Raw genomic sequence first — 21,471 nt, 5'->3', positions numbered from 1 at the left:
CCTGAGCTGCAGGTATCACCTCCTTTCCCTTACTCAGGACACAATCCACTGTTTCCTCCTTCTCGCTAGGCATCATCAATTTTTACCGCTTTCCTGGCTCATTCTCGACAGCCTGAAAACGTGCTGTTACGTCTCCCTTCCAAAAAACAAAACAAAAGAAAAAAAAAATTCATGACTCCATTTTCCATGCCAGTTCCGTTTCCATTTCTTGTCTCCCCTTTTTAGCAAAACTTGTCAACCATGTTCCATACTGGCGTCTGTGATAGAATTTTTGTGTTTAGCTTTACCTCCAAAGTTTCGGAAAGCTATCGAATACTATCTTAATCTCCCTTGTGAATTTGGGTTATCATGTTGAACAGCACAATGATACCTTTGGGGCCTTTTGAGGGGATTTGTGTCCTATAAATTTGACTACAGACTCCTGTGCTTTGTAGAGTTTTTCTTTGTAGTTCTCCACCAGCTGTCTGCTTCACCCATCATTAATGTTTGCCTCTGTAGTCTTAGTCCTCTAATTACCGTTTCTAATTTTGTACTTGAACTGGCTGTAGCTACAAATGCAGATACTCAGACATGGTAAACTTCTGTGTAAAAATGAGCAAATATGCTATGAACGAGGGCCTGAAAAAGGACAAGATTTCTTTCCTCTTCTTTTGTTTTTTAATGGTTTTTAAGAATGGTTTTTAATGGTTTTTAAGAATTTTGAGGTTCCAGATAAGTGATCTTCAGTTGGATGAGATGTTATAATAAACATTTCTTAGGGCTTAGTATTCTGCCGTAATAAGTATTCAGTAAGAATTTATTGAATGGATGCACATATTTCCCAACACAAAGAGTAGCCAAAGTTTCTGAATTCTCTATTTATGCATTTCTAGCATATTCCTCAAATCATGACAAAACTGTTTTCTCAACTATCCAACCATCACATTTTATTCCTACTCACTGGTAGGACAGCAGTCAGTTTTATTGATTACTCTAGTGGTGTAGCCAAGAAATAGAGATCCTAAATCAAGGGCAGTTATATTTCTTAATAGCTCTTCCATCCAGCACCTTATTTCCATTCCTACTGTCTCAACTGATTCCAGTCCGTATTATGTCCAGGTAATAAATTTTTAGTGGTTTCCTTTTGATTACACTTTCAGCCTTATAGTCAAAGAGGTCCCAACTCGCCATAACCTACTTTTTTAAACCTAAGAATCCATTACTTCAATCTTTTGCTCTGATTGATAGTTTTTTTCTTTCATGTTTTTGAGCACTTACACTATGTGAGGGCTAGGCTAAGCACGTCACATGCCTTGCTTCATTTTATCCTCATGACAATCCCATGAAATAATTATTAATATTATCATGACTTTACAGTTTAGAAAGTAAGGCGTAGAGGAGTAAGTTGCGTGGGATCGCAGAACTGCTAAGTGGGAGGATTGACGCAGACTCAGGTCTGACTCCCTTCAGAGCATGTGTTCTTAACACGGTGCCTCAACTCATTCCCCCATATTGACCTGCTTGTGAGCCCCTGAAAACTCATTCATATTTCAGCCTTCCTTTTTTGGCTTATGACAGGGTCTTCTGCATATCTTTTTTTTCTGAATTTTACCCTTCATGATAAAGGTCAATTATACCTTCTGACTGACTTCCTCTCTGACTTCTATTCTGGGTGATTTGTCTTTTGATTTGTCTTTCCAGTGCAAGGAAGAGATATAACTTCATCAGGGTATTTTATGTTTGTGTTACTTCTAACATGGATTTTCTTTTTTTTTTTTTTTTTCAAAGATTTTATTTATTTATTTGACAGAGAGAGAGACAGCGAGAGAGGGAACACAAGCAGGGGGAGTGGGAGAGGGAGAAGCAGGCTTCCTGCCGAGCAGGGAGCCGATGTGGGGCTCAATCCCAGGACCCTGGGACCATGACCTGAGCAGAAGACAGACGCTTAACGACTGAGCCACCCAGGCGCCCCTAACATGGATTTTCTAAGATATTTCCCCACAAAGTCAAAGACGAACATAATGCATCTAAATAGACATTTTCCTATTGTTTCTTGGCAGATGTGTTGGGGATGGCAGCTTTATAAATTCAGACTCATGGTTCATATGGCGCAATGATTTCCAATGAAGACAATGACTTCTTACCCTGGTTTCTCCTTCCTTCATATTTAGAGAGCAAATAAAAAATTAAAAAAGGGGGAAATACAATTCTCATGATCTTTCCTCTTAGAGAAGTTTCCAGAAATAAACAACTGAATTGATGAATCCTTGTGGAGAACTTTATATTTAAATCGTCAAGGTATGGGCAAGAGGAACCATCAGAACAAAGTGGACAAATATGTACCATTTATTCTGATATTTAGTATCAGTTCAGTGGAGTTATGTTTTATTCTTGGGTATGCCTCTAAATCGATGGGCAAATTTGGGCAAGTCACTTCCTCTTGCTGGATTTCAGGTTTCCTCACATGTCGAGAGAGGAGACAGTACCAGCTATTGTAATATTATTTGACTCTGGGTGGAAGATAAAATGTTAACAAAAATGTTTGAAAGTTCATTTTTCAAGGGGAAGTACTAGGAAGAGAAGATAAATGAAAAAAAATCGAGAAGAAATATAGAATGAAAATGAGAAGTAGAGAATGGATCCAGTTAAATAGTGATTGGGAGGAGATAGAGGAATTTCTAGTTGCCTGCTCATTATCCATTTCCCCCTTCCCTTTCATAATGGGATTCTACCCCCCCCCTTTTTTTTCTTGTGGTGACACTGTATTCAGTACTGGAAAATGAGATGACAGGCCTTAACAATAATGGTACTCCTATTCCTAGCGTTCCCTGCTCTCTTGGCTGTTAGGCAGGCTATGTGACCAAATTCCTACCAATGAGATCTAAGAAGTAAAAGTTTTCTTGGGGAATTTCTGGACAAGCTATTGCTTTCCTGATTGAAGGGGAAAGATGGAGTTTCACGTCAGTCTTTCCCTTCTTCCTGCTTTGGACATGGACTTAATGTCTGGTGTTACAGTAGCCATCTTGGCATGCATTAGGAAATAAGCATTTAACACAATAACCAATGCACAAAAGAAGGTGGAGTGAAAGAAAGAGCTTAGGATCCTAACGGTATGGCCGAACAGCTGATCCAGTGTCATCAGGCACTTACTTCTGGATGGTGTTCATGGGACAAAAATAAACTCTTATTTGTTTAAGCCACTGTTGCTTGGTCTTTCTCTTTGTGGCACCTAGAATGCATTTCTGATGCAGAGGGAATTGATGAAAATAGTGATACAGACTCCCTACCCCGGAGGGGAGCATGAGAACTATAAGTGCACCTAAGAAAATGAAAATCACTGCCAGCAGGTGAAGGCAAAGTGTGGGCTTAGGTTAAGGCTTCAGAAATGACTTTTAGCCTGGGTGAGTCAGTTAAGCATCTACCTTCGGCTCAGGTCATGATCCCAGGGGTCTTGGGATCAACATCCTGGGTTCCCGGGATAGAGCCCTGCCTTGGGTTCCCGGTTCAGCTGGGAGCCTTCTTCTCCCTATACCCTGCTCATGCTCTCTCTCTCACATAAATAAATAAAATCTTAAAAAAAAAAAAAAAAGAAATGACTTTGAAAGTTAGTCAGGATAGATAAGTGTGATGTTTTTGTTTGAAAATTGGCGAACAACGCAAAGAACAAGTAAGATATGGAAACAGGGAGTTCTGTGAGCCCTATTTTAAAGATAAAATGATGTAGTATGAGGAGACACTTTAACAGGAGATGAGCCCCCAAACATAGCATGTAGCTTCCCCTGGTATATTTCTATGACAGCTTCTGTAACAGTCTTGTGTTTGAAAAAAAGGTATTATTTTAGGTATCTGTAAGAGTGTACCCTTGAATCAGACAAACCCAAACTAAGGAATGTTCTACAGAACAACATTCTTCAAAACTCACGTCATTGTCTTCAGATTAAAGGAGACTACAGACCTGTGGCTGCTGAATGCAAGGTGTGATCTTGGATTGGAGCCTGGATTTGAAAAACAAATAATTTTTTTTTCTATAAAGGTCATAATTAGGAGAATCGATGAAATATGAATATGGACTTTATGGTAGAAAGTCTGATTTTATCAGTGTTAGATTTTTCTGAATTTAATCGTTGTATGGGGGCTAAGAAAACGTTATTCTTAGGAGGAAGAATCATGATGTCTGCAACTTACTCTCAAATCATTCAGCAAGAAAAACATGTGTAAGTTTGTGTGTTTGGTGAGAGATGTAGAAAGCAAGTGCGGGACAATGTTAACAATAGGTGAATCCAGGTGAAAGGTATAGGGCTGTTCGTTGACTGCTTTTGTAATCTTCTTGTAGGTTTAAAATTTTTCAAAATAAAATTTAAAAAGGTTTGGTAAATATCTTAATCTTTTAACTTACTGTAGCTAAAAAGCTTTGTCAAGTTCCATTTTAAAAATGTTTATTATTATATCTAACCTCCCCTCTGCCTGGTATTTGGGCACATACCCACACAATTTTTGAATAAATATGAAATTACCTGGACACCATATGTGTGTGTGTGGGTGTGTAATGTATGTATACTTCAAGTTTTCTGAGAATTACGGGTGTGAGACACAAACAACTTTAAATGCCAGACATATTATTTATAAGATACGTCATTCCATATCATCTGTGTGTTTATGACTTGGAGTCTGTAGTTTCTTCCCCATCTTTAACCCAAAGGACAATTTGAAAGGCATATTTATAGACCATGAGAGTTGGACAAGTTTTAATTGGATGTGACATAGATGTCACTCCGAGTGGCTGCCTGCTGACCTGCCCACCTGTACCCAGCTCATTAGACCAATAAATGCGTTGGATGCTCATCTGTGGCAGGTGAGGGGAAGCATCATTCCTCCAGAATTGAACTAGTAAGCAGAGAATCTCTACTTCACATGGCCATTTTCCTATATATTCTTCTCTCCTTTTAAAAGAAAATTCCTTTGGCTCCTCTCTGACCCTTATAATTCCTTTTGCCTTCTCTCACCTTTTAGAGATAAAAGATTCTCTTTCTCGTTGCCCCTCACCTCCCACCTGTGATCCTTTAGCAAGGCTGGTGACTTTCTCTTCACAGCTATCCTCAATGTGCCAATGTCTCCTCAGCTCGGCTTCTTTCTTCCCTCATAGGGTTTGCCACTGTCTTTTCTTAACTGCAGTTGTCTCTCACTTGGACTTCCTGCTTCTCTTTTAACCTGTTCTCCATACATTAGCCAGAGGGATCTTTCAAAAAGAAGTCAGATCACAAAAATATCCTCTTTCAAAACTTATAATGTCACCCCATTATTCTTAGGATAAAAATCCAAACTCTCTACTCTCCCCTTTCGACCTTCCACGAGTGAGACACTCCTGTTCACTGATTTGGTTTCTTTCCACTTTTCCTGCTTTACTTAATTTCAGCCATATTGACTGTCCTCTGGATGGGCTGTTTGTTCCTACTTTAGAGTCTTTGAGTTAGCTGTTCTATCCACCTGGATACCTGGATTGGTCTTCCCCTGGGTCATGGCTGACTATTGCTCATTACTCAGATTTCAGCATAAATATCCCTGCCTTACAGAAACTGGGATCACTCTATCTCAAGTCTCTCCACATTCCTTGCTAGTTACTATCCTATTACACTGTTTTTTTTTTTTTTTCTTCCTCCTCCTTCTTCACAACACTTATTACTAGGAGGGACATTTTATTTATTAGTTTATCTTTTTGTTATTTTTTTTTTAAGATTTATTTATTTTTGCGTGTGCATGGTGCAAAAGAAAGAGAGAGAGTGCATGAACATGGGGGAGGGGCAGAGGGAGTAGCAGACTCCCCGCTGAGGAGGGAGCCTGATGTGGGGACTCCATCCCAGGACCCTGGGATCATGACCTGAGCCAAAGGCAGACGCTTAATGATTGAGCCACCCAGGCACCCCAGCAATGGTTTTTACATAATGTTTACAATATCTGCAAAAGGAGCCCATTTTCAGTTGTGTAGCCCTTTTAGCACCACAATCTAACCAATTGAGCTAACCAGCCAACTCACTCGTCTATCTCCTTTAGTTCAATGCTTGCAGGAATAATACTTGGAGGAATAATAAAATATACTCTTATTTTGAAGATGTTCTGGGCAAACTATTTTTCTAAATAGCATGACCATGGATCTGTAATTTTTAGGGAGAGCAGAAATTTGTTGAGGGTTGAGGGCATCTTTGATGCATGATCAGTAACGTGCCCTAAATTTTCAGCACCATTTCGCCCCGTTCTTACTGTGACCTTCATCAAGGAAACTCCAAGAAATAAAGTAATGAATGTACACTTGTGCCCAAAACTTATCATGAGTAGTGCTACTGATTAAAACACAAACATATTAAAACAGAGAATAAAATTATATCTTACAGATATTATGCCTTGACCCTATGAACACAATATTTTACATTATTTATATCTATACTGTTTTCCCACTATTGTGAGGTTACTGTGTATTGTGAGTTGCTGAATAAAATCCCTTAAGTTTGTTTACTGACACTTTCTCAATAACAGCTTTGTGTTGCAAAGTTACTCATTGATTAAGGAGTAGAGATTGTACTTCTAGATAATACCTTCCATTTGATTCAAATAAACACATTGTCCACCTATTGTCCATTATTGCATGTACGTTTGTTAACAATGTTTTCTATTGCGTTTTGTCTTTTGCCTTGTTTTTAATATGGATCCAAAAGCTTTATGCGATTAAAGAAAACAGTGAGAAAATAACACAAGAAAAATAGGAAACATGTAAATACAGGCACAGAGTGGATCAAAAGACTCTTTTGGGAACTAGAAGTAGGGATAATCATTGGATGTTTGTGAAGTGCAATGTCAAAAAAAGCCAGTCATATCATAATCAGGGTAGTAGACGAAAACTTTGTCTTGTATTCCACACATATTTTGTGTATTTTATAGGTAGAAGGCGGGAAGAAAATATATTAAAAATATATTAAGGACCTATGAAAACAATGTAAAAACCAGCAGCCAAATTGATTTGGTCATAGCCTCTACCTTTCTAGTGACTCGAGTGCAGTGGACACTTTCTTTAGGGATTGTTTTCAGTGTCTCACATTCCAGATCATTTTTGGTGAGTTGCCAGAGTAACTTCCTAAACAATCAATCTCTTCATATCATTCTGTGCATAACTTCTGCTGAAACACTTATGCACTATGGTTCAAAGTCCATTCTTGAGAGTGGCTTACAAAGACTTCATAATCTGGTTCCCATGATCTTCTTTAACTTTATCTGCAAGTGTTTGCTCCCGCGCTATTCTTAAGCCACCCCAACTTCTCAACATTTCCTGCACCTGCCATGCCCTTTCCTGCCTCTGTGGCCTTGTCCACACTCTATCTGTGCCTACCAGTGACTTCTCCTTTTCCCCAGGAAGCAGTCAGTGGCGGATCTGAACTGAGTTCAACTTGCTTGATCAGTTTGCTCATCTCTAATTGGGAATAGAAATATTTGTTCTATAAAATGAGAGATAATATGCTATAATTATGTATCATGATTTTGGCATTTGTATGAGGAGTGGAAAGGACTCAGACTTCGGTGTCAGATACACCCGAGTTCAAGTTCTAAATTAAGCACTTAGAAGCCGGTGATGTTAGCAAATTCCTAAATCTGAGACAGTCCCTTGTGTGGAGAGGTGAGAACACATTTACCCTCCAGGGTTCATGTGAGGATTTAATTAGACAATACCTTCAAGTGTTTATCTTCAACCAGAACTTCAATAATGTAACTGACTCTAGTTATAACTTAGCAATATAAATAATTCATGTTAATAATATAAATATGGTAACTTTGGTCTAGCACATTTTGTGTATCTAAGTACACAGAATATAGCACATTATAATATATATTAAACATTTGCAGCAATTTCCCCAGAATAAGTTTAAAAGTAGTGTAGGTTCCTGGGGACCCACTGGAGGAGGGTGTTTTTGATAGCGCAGTTTCTGGTGGATGAGAGCATCATGTCAGACTACTCTTTGTTTCTTCATAATGTTGAGCACAAACTCTATTGTTTCACACATTCTATTAGAAGAAAGTTAATGGGTAAACACAATGATTTGGGATTTTTCACAATTCAAATAAAACTTTTGTATTTTGGTGTTTTCATCTATAATATTGTGATCAGTGTTGGCTAGAACAACAGGAAAAGAAAACATATAGTAAAATGTAGGGAAAAAAGATTAAAAATAAAAATTATGCAAAAGGTAGGTTTAAGTAGAATAAGAGGAACGAGTTTGGGCAACAGAATGGAAGGGTGGGAAAAAATGGTACCAGCAAAAATATGGGATATAGTCATTATATTTGGGTTAGAATCCAGATAGAATAGGTACATTTTCATGTGACTTAAAAAAAAAAAAACAAAACACCAAATGAAGATACTCCTTTGATAAAGTGAATAACCCTATCCACCATTATTTAAGTTGTGAATATTTTGATTTTCCTTTAGGATTTTTTCAAAAGTGAGAATAAACATGTATATTCACTTGTATCCACTTACCATTATTGGGAAATCCAGGTAAATATTTGATATTAAATATTTTGCAAATTCTCAAGAGTTCCTATTTTACTAAAGTATGGCATTATAATTAGTTTTTCAAATTACTATGGCTTTGTATATATAATTCCTGCATCAAATGCTGCAGCTTTTATCACATATCCAAATATGCTTCTTTCTTAGTTATTCATTTTTTACCTTCTGCCACTAACACAAGGCGGCTGGACTTGCCTTTATTGCTCAAAGAAGGCAGAGCACAAAAGGGCCTTTCTGGAATAGTCAAATTCTTGCCTGAGTTGCAAAGCTTAAAAGTCATGGCTTTCAACTGCAAAAGCCAGGTACTTGAGAGAGCGTATTTTTTCTTTTTATTTATTTTTTTGAATTCTACCATCTTGGTTTTGACTGTCAAGACCAAATGCTGAAGGACTCAGAGAACTGAGTGTTTCCCCAACCTATAGAAGTGGGTAAGCATGTGTGATACCCTCAAAGCAGTTTTCTTGAAATCAGTGGAAACAAAATGTGAGGATGAAAGACCCTGTCAACTTGGAATCTAAAGCTCCTTTGCGGAAGAGGGGAGGTGGAAATCACCAAGAGAGCTTGGGGGGTTGCCCAAACAAAGGTGATTCTTGTCCCAAATCCTAAGACGCAGCTCAAGGAAAGGGCAAGTCTCTAGCAGAAGCCATATGTCCTGCGTGATGCAAGGGGGCAGGGGAGCTGTGGTGCGAGGTAAGCTAGCACGGGGGCTGAGTCTGCCCCAAATCTTCCTGGGCTCCCGACAGGTGAAGGACATTTGAGGGTTTCCTATGCTCTCCGGAGAAGCCTGCTATGAGCTGACCGTCAATGTAGAGGCATTGTTGCCGGGTGAGAAGCATGTGGATTATTCGGCCCTGCTAGCTGGAGAACGTGGAAGTGTCTGAATGCTTTGGTGAGTGCTGATGCCAACACCTGACAGAGGAGCTAAACCTCACACGGAGCTGGCGAAGTTACTGTAGATGTTCATCCCTCCACCTGCCCTCCACTTCCATGTTTCAGAAGCTGCCTCTGAACCTACATGCTACTGGGTGGAGGGGGAAAATGCGTGGGTGGACTGGGTAAGAATTCTTGAGGGATTAAGATTGTACTTTAAAGATAAAGTTGCCAATTTTTAAACGAAGCTACTTCAAATTAGCAAATTTAAATGTCTCTCATTTTTTTGGGAGTCACAGAAACAAAATTTTACCTTTGCACATCTGAGATTTGTGGCCTAAAAATGAAAATTTGTATATTATATCCTATATCTGGTTTTGATATACTTAATATTAATGATGGGATAAAGCCATTACTCTGTGTGTCTTTGTGTGTGTGTATGTGTTTAATAGTTTACACCTTCTCCTCAATCCATAAATTTCATGACCAATAATGTTGGCATTGCCTTTTAACCTTCTTCTCTGAACTCCTCCCCTACCCTCTCCTTCCTGAGGGGGGAAAAAACCCCAAAAACTGAGAGATGAATTTTCCTGAAAAAAGTAGTCAGAAAACAAATTTTGTGCACGAGGAGACCATGGGTCAGAGGAGCATATTGTATCAGGAGTGCATGAGGAGTGAGGGCTGAGTGATGGGGGGAAAGGAGGCAGGAGGGTGTCCATGTGGTCTTGCATCAAAGAGAGAAATCTGGGGAAAGAGTCAAAAGTTCTTGGAGATTGAAGAGTGATAGAGAAAAGACTGCATGGGACTTCAGTAAGACTCGTGTAGACTATATACAGCAAATGATTCTTTAAATCTTTTCAGAGGCACGAATAAAGATGAATGCCCTTGTTCTATATGAGTTTCATTAAATGTGAACCCATTCTGAGACTGGATCTCATATAACACCTTTATAAATGTTACACTAACACCATCACCAACACATACATGCCTCAGCTTGTTCCTTATGCTGTCTCTCCATCATGGACTGCTGGGAGATTTCACTGAATTCTCTAGTCTCTTAGAGCTTGCTCTCCATTTGCGAATACTCCTCATTTTTATTCCATACAACGTAGCATCATTCTTCCTTTGATTCCTCCATAACACACTGGCTTGTTAAGTTCCATTCTTCCTGATCAGTACCACATTCATTCCTTAGTTATCTATTCAGGTATTCATTAGAGCTGTACCACTGGCAAAATGTCAAGGGGATTTAATCATGACAAAATGTTTGCCCTTGACATATCTGTTCACATAAAGTTAATAATTCTAGCCTGTGCCTATTTGGATCTATCTTATAAGACAGACATTAAAGCTGTCATAGATTGTGAACTCCTTGAAGCAAGGGAATAAGTCTATTTAATTTCTTCGTGCAGCTCCTCCTAGGTAATGACTATAATGGACCATGAGCATACTATTGAACCTGCTATATATTACCAGTGTGGAAACTTTGAAAAAGATCCTAAGAGCCAGCAGCACTACAAGAAGATTTGTATAGATTTTTTTTCCATTAAAATGGATTTGATGGACAAATGATTTGCTACATTATTTCAGGTCAACTCTGGGGATGAATGCTCAGTTGCTGAGAAAAGTTATTGAATTTCAACAAACAAAAACAATCCCTCTTTCCAGGGAGCTCTCAAGATCAGGGGTGAGAGCTGCAGGCAGAAGGGGAGAAATAAAAATCTAAATTTAACTTGGCTAAACTAGTCACCTCTCTTGATTTTAACACAAAGAGGGAGGTTAAGTGGAGGTTAAGAGAATCTAACAGAAAGCATGACTGATGACGTCTTCTTGTCTAAGCTGGAAAAGGGTGAGAAAGTAGAAACATTTATAAACCATGAAGCAGTTTTGCAGCTTCCAACAAATCAGCCACAACTAGGAAAGTAAAAATGGCATATCTTCTGGACCATTGAAAATGAGTCAAACATTTCTAGCCCGCTCTGGGAAAATCCTACTAAATATCAAAAGGCTGAGGGTGAGCAGGTGGAGAGAAGAGGCTGAAAAGGAACGACAAGGATCCCAGGTTTTGTGGGTTGAATCTAATGGCAGCGCCAATTGTGTTCTATCTCAGAAGCTGGTGCCTGATGCACCTGAGAATGTAATCAGTTATTTTCATTAATTTATACCTGCGCCATGGAACCTGGATATAAGCTTTCAAAACAGCTTTGTGCGGTAGCTTATGTGATGTCTCTCAGGAGACCCAGGCATGTACATTTATAAATTTTGTTCAAAATTTGTCAGTTCATGTCCATCAGCATGTTGTATTCTCTAACATTTCAATTTCAAATCTATAAAGTAACATTTATCTGTTTAAATGGGTACACCTAGAGGAGCCCACAGGGTGATATCTCCCTTTACCGCTATGAGGATCAGATGTTGGAACCATCTTACTGAATGTTGCAAAAATTAGCCAAAACATCCACTGCAAAATGGGTGCATATGTAATCTAAAGAAAGTGTGTTTAATAGGGAACTATCCTCTGTGAATGTCCTAACTCATAGGGAGGGGATCTTAAGGATAAGAGGTGGGTAGAAATAAGAATTCTGGTTGCAAGACTGGGGGCCAAGAGCTGAGAGTTTCTCTTGGTGTGTGTTTTGTCAAGAGGTATGGTGAGTCGGAGGAATAGAGACAATGGTTAAGATGAAAAGGGCGAAATCAGGTGGTGGTCAGGGAGAAGAGGAACTGGTTGATTAGAATTGGAAATCAGTATCTGGGCCTCTTGGAGACCAGGCAGGGAAATGCTGCTGATTCCACTCGGCACGAAGCAGACTGTAGGTGGGAGAGATGAAAAGGAGGAGAAAGTGAGTACACAGCAGGATCAAAGCCTGAAGGAGGTGGGAAAGTGGCTAGGGAGACACGCTCAATTTTCACCTACCCCCTTCATCTCAATGCAAGGACCGTCTCACCCCACAGGATAAGGAGGAAATCAGACTGGCGTGGTAGCAGATGGCTTACTACCAGTGTGGGATTTATTTGCTACCAAATCATGAATTGTTAATGCCTTTGGGTAGCTTCACACAACAGTGAAGATGCATTGCATTGCTTCTCTAAGTGTCCTTTCAATCTCCGTGAAGTCGGAAAACGTGTTACTCTATCACAGGAAATTGTGTGTGCTGAGGTGGGGTGAGGGACGAAAAGAGCTAGTTAGGGTGACTCTATTCAACATGAACATGGTCTCAACTGTATCTCTCCTTGCTGGCACCAGCCTCAGCACAGGCAGAAAGACAGAAGACGTATTCTTTTTTGGGGGGAGAGGTTAAGGGTGTATAGGTATTTGGTGCCCAAGCTATTTGGGGGTACCTAGAGAAAAGAAAGCATCTGTCTGGAAACTAGAAGTGTCAGGAAGATTCTGATAGTCTACAAATCACTCCTGAGGAGTTGACAAAATTTCTTCTACCATAGCTTCAGTGGATACCTGGATAGCAATCCTCAGACTCCTCCATCTTAGAGGGATGGCCCCAAGGGCCAGATTCAGTATCTGCAGGGCATATGATGGAAAGGGTTGTGTCTTTGAAGGCAATTTAGTTGTGGGGCACTGGGTGGCTCAGTTGGTTAAGTGTCTCACTCTTGGTTTCAGCTCAGGTCATGATCTCAGGCTCGAGATTAAGCCCTGAGTCGGGTTCCACTCTCAACGGGGAGTCTGCTTCTCTTCCTCTCCCTCTGCCCTTCCCCCCACTTGTGTGCTCTCTCTCTTTTTCTCTAAAATAAATAAATAAATATTTAAAGACAATTTAGTTGTCTGAGGAATAGCATGGGAACACGGACTGGAGAGGGAATACAGATAATGAAAACATCCACTGGATCTTAATCTACTCTAAGATTGATAAAAGCCCCTTTCATTAAAGTTTCTCTGGGTCTGACGGCAAGCATGGACTTGGAGAGGCGTGATCAGACCCTTCTATCCCTCCCCATTCTCTACCCGGTTGTGAGAATGATTTAAAATGTTTATCTACTAGGCAGGTATGTGAATAATGATTATACTAAGCTAGATGTATTGGCAAAGTCTTAATTTTTGAGGCTAAGATTTTGGTGGATAATAAATTTAATAACCTTGGTGGGGTTTCTCTCTACTTTAAGGTGATGTTCTACGTTTCTGATATCTCCTGCCCTTCTTGCCCTACACATGAAATTTGGAGGCCCATTTTTAAGAGGGAGTAAAGGATAATACAATGGACAACAAAAGGGAACACAGCTATATGACCTCATTTTCTTCCTACATAAAAAATGAGGGTGTTGTACTCTATAAGCTTTGACTTTCTCTTAAACTCAAAAGCCTAATTTTATGAAACTTAAGTTAAAAAAGCATTTGAGAGACATAAGATGAAACTGCCTATCTAGATAGCAATTCACAGGAGATTCAGATGCTGGAAACAGAAAAAGACATTATTTTTCTTTAAATATGTTAGTTAAGAGTTAAGAGAAATGATGGTTAGGGGACAGCAGCATAATTAGATGTTTTAATGAATTAGCTCATGTAATTGTATGGCCTCTCAGTTCAAGTGCATATTCAATTCTCTAGCAAAAACAAAATAAATATTTTAACTCTTAGCTGCCTTTTAAGAAGGGTGAATCTTACTATTAAAAATATATCAGATTATCTGCTGTCCCTTTTTGTAACTAATCATATGGGTGATACTTGGTTCAACTGAGCACCTTGACTAAAGGTGGAGTTGAGTTTGGAGAGAGGGACTCAGGCCAGAGGGCTGTGTTGTTCTTCACCATGGAAGGAGAACTTGAGTTCCAGGGACAATACTGGGGGGAAGTTGGGGAGGAATGATGGAGACAGAGTGGAGAGAGGAGCTGGGACAATTGCCAGAAGCAGGGGCTCCGCATGTTGTAGAGCTGCAGGTGCAAAATCCCCAAGAGTCCTCCTCACAAAGGATAATTCTCAGAGGGTTTTTTTGAGAGTACTGATTATTTTTAAAAAGATATATTCGTTATTATGGAAGATTTAAGAAATCAGGTGACCCTAGTTAATTCAGGTAAAACTGAAATAATTATAAAATGAATTGACTTAGCAAAAAAAAAAAAATCAAACAGCCAAATTACTATAAATTACAACTGTTTCTTTCTTTTGAGAGAATGTGTGCATGGGGGAGGGGGTGGTGGCGAGGGACAGAGGGAGAGGGAGAGTGAGAATCTTAAATAAGCAGGCTCCACGACCAGCATGGAGCTCAATCTCACAGACCTGAGATCAGGACCTGAAATCAAGAGTCAGATGATTAACCAACTGAGCCACCCAGACACCCCAGGAAAATATCAATTTCTAACACAAGTAACAGGAGATCTCACTTTACACTATCCTTTTTTTGTTTCTTCTTAACTTGACTTTTGGCACTGTTGTGATAGACAATAAAACCCAAATTTGAAATATTCATGACTTGCTGGCCCCTGTTTATCTCCAAAGAAGGAAAAAGCTTTTGGTTGTTCTGATCAGGGTGAAGGGTGAAAGTGCAAAATTGAAGAGGATGAGAGAGTATCGGATCCCTATGTACAAGACAAGAAATAGAGCTACTGGTGTTGTGGGGATAGTGAGGGGAGAATATATCCAGGAGGACGGAGAGGTAGGCTAACATAGGAATTGAGTAAATATTTATTGGTACTTTTTATGTGCATAGTTCTGTGTCATGTGCTGTAAATAAAAGTGCTTTCTAATAAAAATCGTGGGGTCAATACAGGTTGAGTTTAATTTTTCTATACATTCAGATTATTTACATGTGTATCCTAATTCTTCTGTTGGTGTACACTGAGAGATGTCTGTAGGGCAGATGGCACCAGCTTCTAAGAGGAGACCCATAAATACTGGGCATGGATTTCTTGAACTTCCCTGGAATGGGGAGGGCCTTCCCTCAGGTTGTGCAAACTTTGTTTTTGTTTGGATATACCAGTTTTGTGACTTTGGGCTGGTCAATATTTGTTTATTGCTTAATCTCTAAAATGGAGAAATATCTAACTTGCCTCAAGGCCAGTGAATTAGAGGAGACGATCTTTTAAGGACCCTTTTAATTCTAAGATATGATAGTATTGGAAAATATTAGAACTGAATCATGTTTTACTAACATAGGCTTTTCAAGGAGAGAGGCTTGGAATGAAATCTCTCTTGCAACAATTACTAGGGAATGATGCCGGGCATGCTACTCAGTATTTCTCATTTTCTGTTTCCTCTTTTGCAGAATGAGAATATCTCTTAGGGCTTTTATAGGGATAAAATCAGATAATGTTTATAAAGCACTTAGTACATAGTTCATGGTCCATGGAAAGCTCTCAATAAATGGTAAATATAACAACTACAATTATAACCACAATCATAGTGCTTGAAATAAAAATGGTATAAGTGTTTATAGTTTTTCAGACAAAACAAAATAAAAAAAACAAACCTAAGTAGAACACCCAATTCCAAGCACATTTCAGTTTAACAAGTTTGTCCTAATGTGTGAAATTATGTTCGCAAAACTATTTAGTTCACAAATGTAGTACCTTGTTTCCCTTTATACAGATGACGATGATGTATTTGCACAGACTTGTTAATTTTCTTTCTATTTAATATTTAAAAATATGATTCCAAACTCAAAGAAAGAACAATACAAAATTATTAATAACCTTCAAAAATAAAAGGTAGAATGATACATAATTCTGTAGTCTGCATATTGGAGAGTTTATTCTCTCATCTTTTGGAGGTGGGTAAATAGATCAGTATTCTCTTTTTTCATATCCTGATGGTCTGTTCTGGGAAAACCTCTTCCTTTCTCCTTGGTTAGAGAAAAATTGCTAGAAGATATGCCTGTTGTAAGACCTAAAGAAAAGCCCAGATGGTCTTGTGAGTATCCATTTGGAATCTAAAAGTGAGGACTTTCCCAGCTGGATCAGTTCTTGGCAAAATACTGAAGTGGAACAAGTTTATGTTTGGGCTTCTTCTGTTTCCTATTTCCTCACTGGTTCCCTGTCTCTCCGAAGTATTAAGTAAAATGATTGTTTTTGTTTAATGATATTGTTTAAGTAATAAGTAAAGCATTTGCTGATAAGGACTTAAGATACAATTCTTCTTGGGGATTGTTTTTTAACTTTTAATTTTGAAATATTATAGACTCACAAAAAGTTGCAAAAATAGCACAGAGAGGTCCTACTCTTTACCCAACTTCCCCTGATGGTGAAATCTTACATAACCACAGTACATTATCAAAACTAATAAATCAACATTGGCACAATATAGCTAACTAGACTACAGGCAGAGGAATTTTTGGAGAATTAGAAATTCTCCCCAAGGGTGAAAGAAAACCTTTTCTAAATCTTAATGCTGCCCTGATCTGTGTACATCTAGGTTTTTGCCCTTGTCTCACTGATAATCCTAGATTAACTTTCTGTCTTCTCCATTCTCCCCTTCAGACCAGGGATCATGCTGTAGTCACCCTTTAGTCTCATGCTTATTAAGGTAACTGGCATTCAGTAAATATTTTTGGTTAAAAAGGTAACTAATAATTGCTTACGTCTTTACACACATGATCTCTCAGAGTGTTCACAGTCTAGGGGAAAGAGTATAGGCTTTAAAAGCATGCAAATCTTGAGTCTTATTATTATTTACGAGCCTGAGTCTTGTGACATGGTACTGAATGTCCTTGGGTCTTGCCTTCCTTGTGTACTTCATTTTATCTACATAATAGAGTTGTAAAGATTCAAGGAGGTAATTTATGTAATAAAGAAACAAACATAAGGCTCTGGGATGTGGATAGGGTGAAAGATTTTATTGCCATTTTACAAACTAAGGCTTGAGAGGGTAACTCATTGCTGCAAATCTTAGAACCAGTATGTGGTGGTGCTGTGAAGCACCTCGGGCCAGCAGTCTTCCAGGAGATCCCATTGCCTTTCCCAGGCAACAGAAGAGTGGATTAAAACACAAACAAACAAACAAACAAACAATAACCACCAAAGGGTAGTTAGAGAGATTTAAGATTTTGTTCTTACATAGTTGTTGACTTCTTTTGCTCTGTGCATAGGAAACCCTCTCTTGGTGGAGTTGGATGCCAAATACCCTTCCACCCTCCCCACTCAGTGGACACCCTATTGCCAGGAATCCTGCTTGCCAAACTCTGCATCAGATGTTTGTGCCTTCATCCTTTGCAGATGGCGTGGAAGGATGAGAACTTGGAGCCCTTAAGTACACACACTTCAATGTCAAAAAAATATTTTTTAAATCACAAGATAACTTAAGTTTTAAAAAGTTGGAGGTTTTTGACATCATCATCATCACCACCATTATCATCTACTTTTTATTTTCTGTTCATGAAAATAATTTTTTTTAACAAAAGAGAATATGTAAACAGGGAACTTTTTTTACTAAGCTGAATTGGCTGGTAACACATTAGCTAAAGTTGCTTTTCAACCTGCCCTGAACACCTTTTACATATCCTTGAATTTATCATATTAGAATTCCATTTTCCATATTAGAATGCCTAACTTGGAAGTATTCCTTTGGCTTATTTAATCTATTCATTTCATTGAAACGGAATAGGAAATAGTAAAATGTTTGATTTATGAGGGTTTGGGCTACAAATGTTAAAAACTCTGGTAGCTTAAATGCTTGGATTATAATGAGAAACATTCACTTTTTAGTGGTGGTTTGCAATTTGGCTTTTGGCCCTCTAGTTAAGAAAATGGGTAATGCCATCTTAAACATAGGAACTGAAACCATGAAAATTCTAGGAGAAAACATAGAAACAAAGCTCTTTGATATGGATTTTGGTAATGAGTTTTTGGATATGGCACCTGAAGCACAAGCAACACAATAAAAAATAAACAAGTGGGACTACACCAAACTTACAAGCTTCTGGGCAGCAAAGAATGTCATCAACAAAGTGAAAAGAAAACATACAGAATAGGAAAAAGATTTGCAAATCATATATCTGATCGGGGTTCATATCCAAAACATAACAAGAACTCATACAACTCAACAGCAAAAAACCAAATAACCCAATTAAAAAATGGGCAAAGGACCTGAATAGATATTTCTCCAAAGAAGATATATGCAGGGCCAATAGGTACATGAAAAGATGCTCAACATCACTAGTCATATGCTAGGAAAATGTGAATCAAAACCACAATGAGATACCACTTCATACCTTTTAGAATGGCGATCATCAAAAGGACAAGAGATAAGAAAGCTGGCATGGATGTGGAGAAAAGCGAATCCTTGCATGCTGTTGGTGGAATTGCAAATTGGCATAGCCACTATGGAAGGATCCTCAAAAAATTAAAAATAGAACTACCATATGATCCAGCAATTGCACTTCTGGAAATATATCCAAAGGTAATGAAAACCCTAACTCATTATAATATGCACCCCAGTATTCACAGCAGCATTATTTACAATAGCCAAGGCATGAAAACAAGCTACATGTCCATCCATGGATGAGGGAATAAAGAAGTAGTGATATATATATATATATATATAATGTATATATATATATATACACACACACACACATATATATGTATATATATATACACACACACACTGGAATATTATTCAGTGATAAAAATGAGAAAATTCTACTGTTTGTGACACATGGAGGGAACTTGAAGGCATTATGCTAAAGTGAAATAAGTCAGACAGTGAAAGACAAATACTGTATGACCTCACTTATATGTGGAACCTTAAAAAAAAAAGTTCTCAAACTTGTGAAAAAAGAGATAAAACTTTTGGTTACCAGAAATAATGGGGGGGGGGGGGGGTGGAGAGTGGGGGAAGGGAAGGAAAGTGGTCAAAAGATACAAGCTTCCAGTTATAAGGGAAAAAGTGCTAGGGATGTCATGTCCAGCATGATGATGACAGCCCCCAATGCAGTATGATATATAGAACAGGTGTCAAGAGAATAAATCCTAAGAGGTCTGATCACAAGGAAACAATTTTTTCCCCTTTATTCTTTTCTCTTTTCTTTTGTATTGTATCTATAAAGAAGATGGATGTTCGCTGAACCTATTGTGTAGTCATTTCACAATATATATAAATCAAACCATCGTTCTTTTTGACTTAAATTTCTCCAGTGATGTATGTCAATTATTTCTCAATAAAACTGGAATGAAAAATGGAATTTCAGTTACCAAGATTAGAGACAGAGAAAGCTAGGAGCTAGAAGGTTTCTCCAGGATTCTGAATTGTTGCCTCGGTTTTGATGCCCTCTCTCACATTGACCATTAAAGTAAAGCATACTGGAGGTCAAGAGAGGAAAGGAAAAAAAAAATCACTTCGATGCAGGACATGCCATCAGAACTGGGAGAGTTCAGATGGAAATTTACTTGGAGACACTGTCAATAGAATATCTTAGGGAAACTGACTTCTGCAAACTTTTAAGATATGGAGGGATGTAAACATGCATGTGAATTCTAAATCTGTTAAAGCTTACTCACTCCCAGCATCATAAGGTATGAAAGATACACCGAAAGTTTTCTTTCTTGATTTGCTTTGGCTTTCTCGTCATTTATTACCTAGGAAATCTGAACATTTTATTTCTACTTACATAATATCATTTAAATAGGGTTGAATGCAGAATGACTCTCTCTTGATTTACATTTTTTTTTTTTTTTTCTGAAAAATAAACTATAGCACACACAGAGAGAGCAAGAATTGTCATTATAACAAAAGTAAAAATGCCCATCTGGGCTCCTGGGCTGTGCTTTTCATTGCTTTGTGCTTTTCCCTGCTTTTCTTTCAAGGAAGAGTGAGAGATCTTGTTAAATAAAAAAGGAGTTTTATGAATGCATTTCTCAGTGAGAAGGCACACCTATGATATCAGATCACAAAGACTGGGACCACGAAACGTTAAAACTATACACAAACCGGAATAAATGTAGACTTTACCAGAATGTTTCAAATGGGCATCTTACTTGAACACAGTCTCTTTAAAGACTGCTTCTCTTGAAATATTATCAAATTATTTATAAAATAATTGTTGCTTAAACAAATTGGTTGTTATGAAGCATAGGTTTGTATGCCATGTCAATCTTGCTTAACTACTGACTCTGCCAATATATTCCAGTTTCTAATATAAATACCAGAAATGACTTAAGAATAATTCTGAAGTGAAATCACAGTTTTATCAGAAAAAAACAGTTTTATATTAAAAGCATAAATATAACTAATAAACATTTGTAATTGTGATTAGTTCATACAATATTATTAAGGTATACAAAATTAAATACTGAGCATACTTACAATATTTACCCAAAATTAAGATGTAGAAGAAGACAGGACCAGATGTCATTTCCTTCTTTCTGAGCAACTGATTAATAAAAGTGAGTACAATTTGGTCTCGGTTTCTGAGTCGCACACAGCTCACGGTGGTTGTGTGCTATTTCTGTCTGCAATCTTAGCAGCTACAAAGCAGTCCTCCCTCCTTCCTCTCTCATTTCCTCTGCCTCTCTTTCCATTCCCTTTTCTTTTCTTTCTTCCTTTCTGTTTCTCAGAATCTCTCCTCCCACCCGCCTTCTCTAAAAGTCTCAGTATCCTTCTTTACACCCCCCTCCACACCCATCCCCCCGCCACAGCAAACACACACACCCCGGCGTGAACACAGACAAAGCTGAGCAGTGAGCAAAAGTTTCAGAGAGAGAACATACAAGCTCTTCTTGTTGACTCTAAACATCTTTTCTTCTATGTCCTGCAACAGTCTACAAATGAGGGTGTGTGTGAACTGACAAGTGTCCGAGCTGATCAAAGTCACACTACTAGAAAGAAACTGAGAGATATATCAGAAACGAAAAATATTTTTTTCCCTCAGTGACTTGGGACTAGGAAAAGAACAGAACTACCCAGGGTAAAATGCCTTTGTGGAGTTAACTATAAGGCGAGAATTAAAATGTAACTATAGCAATCTTTTGTGATCTGAGTTTAGGCATTTGAACGATAGTCTATTGTGTAAAGAAAAATACAAAGGAATAAAAAACAGATCTTAAATTTTCTTGAGCTCGTGAATTTTACTACAAGTGGAGACCATGATAAGTCATTGGTTGGGGAGTAAAGCCTTCCTGGGTTTGAA

The 21,471-nt window shown here is 38.3% G+C and overlaps 1 protein-coding gene across 1 annotated transcript in view; it reads right to left on the bottom strand.

The window, feature by feature from the left end:
• The window catches only part of RXFP1 (relaxin family peptide receptor 1), a 98,319-nt gene extending 77,379 nt beyond the window's left edge, over nucleotides 1-20,940 (bottom strand). Inside the window, exon 1 of the mRNA XM_032413076.1 lies at nucleotides 20,649-20,940. Coding sequence (XP_032268967.1) covers nucleotides 20,649-20,697 — 49 coding nt within the window. The 5' untranslated portion in view covers nucleotides 20,698-20,940. The remainder of the gene's footprint in view (nucleotides 1-20,648) is intronic.
• Nucleotides 20,941-21,471: the final 531 nt, after the last annotated feature.

This window comes from Phoca vitulina, unplaced genomic scaffold, assembly GCF_004348235.1.
Source record: "Phoca vitulina isolate PV1807 unplaced genomic scaffold, GSC_HSeal_1.0 scaffold14, whole genome shotgun sequence".
NCBI lineage: Eukaryota > Metazoa > Chordata > Mammalia > Carnivora > Phocidae > Phoca > Phoca vitulina.
This window is presented reverse-complemented; position numbering and strand designations above follow the sequence as displayed.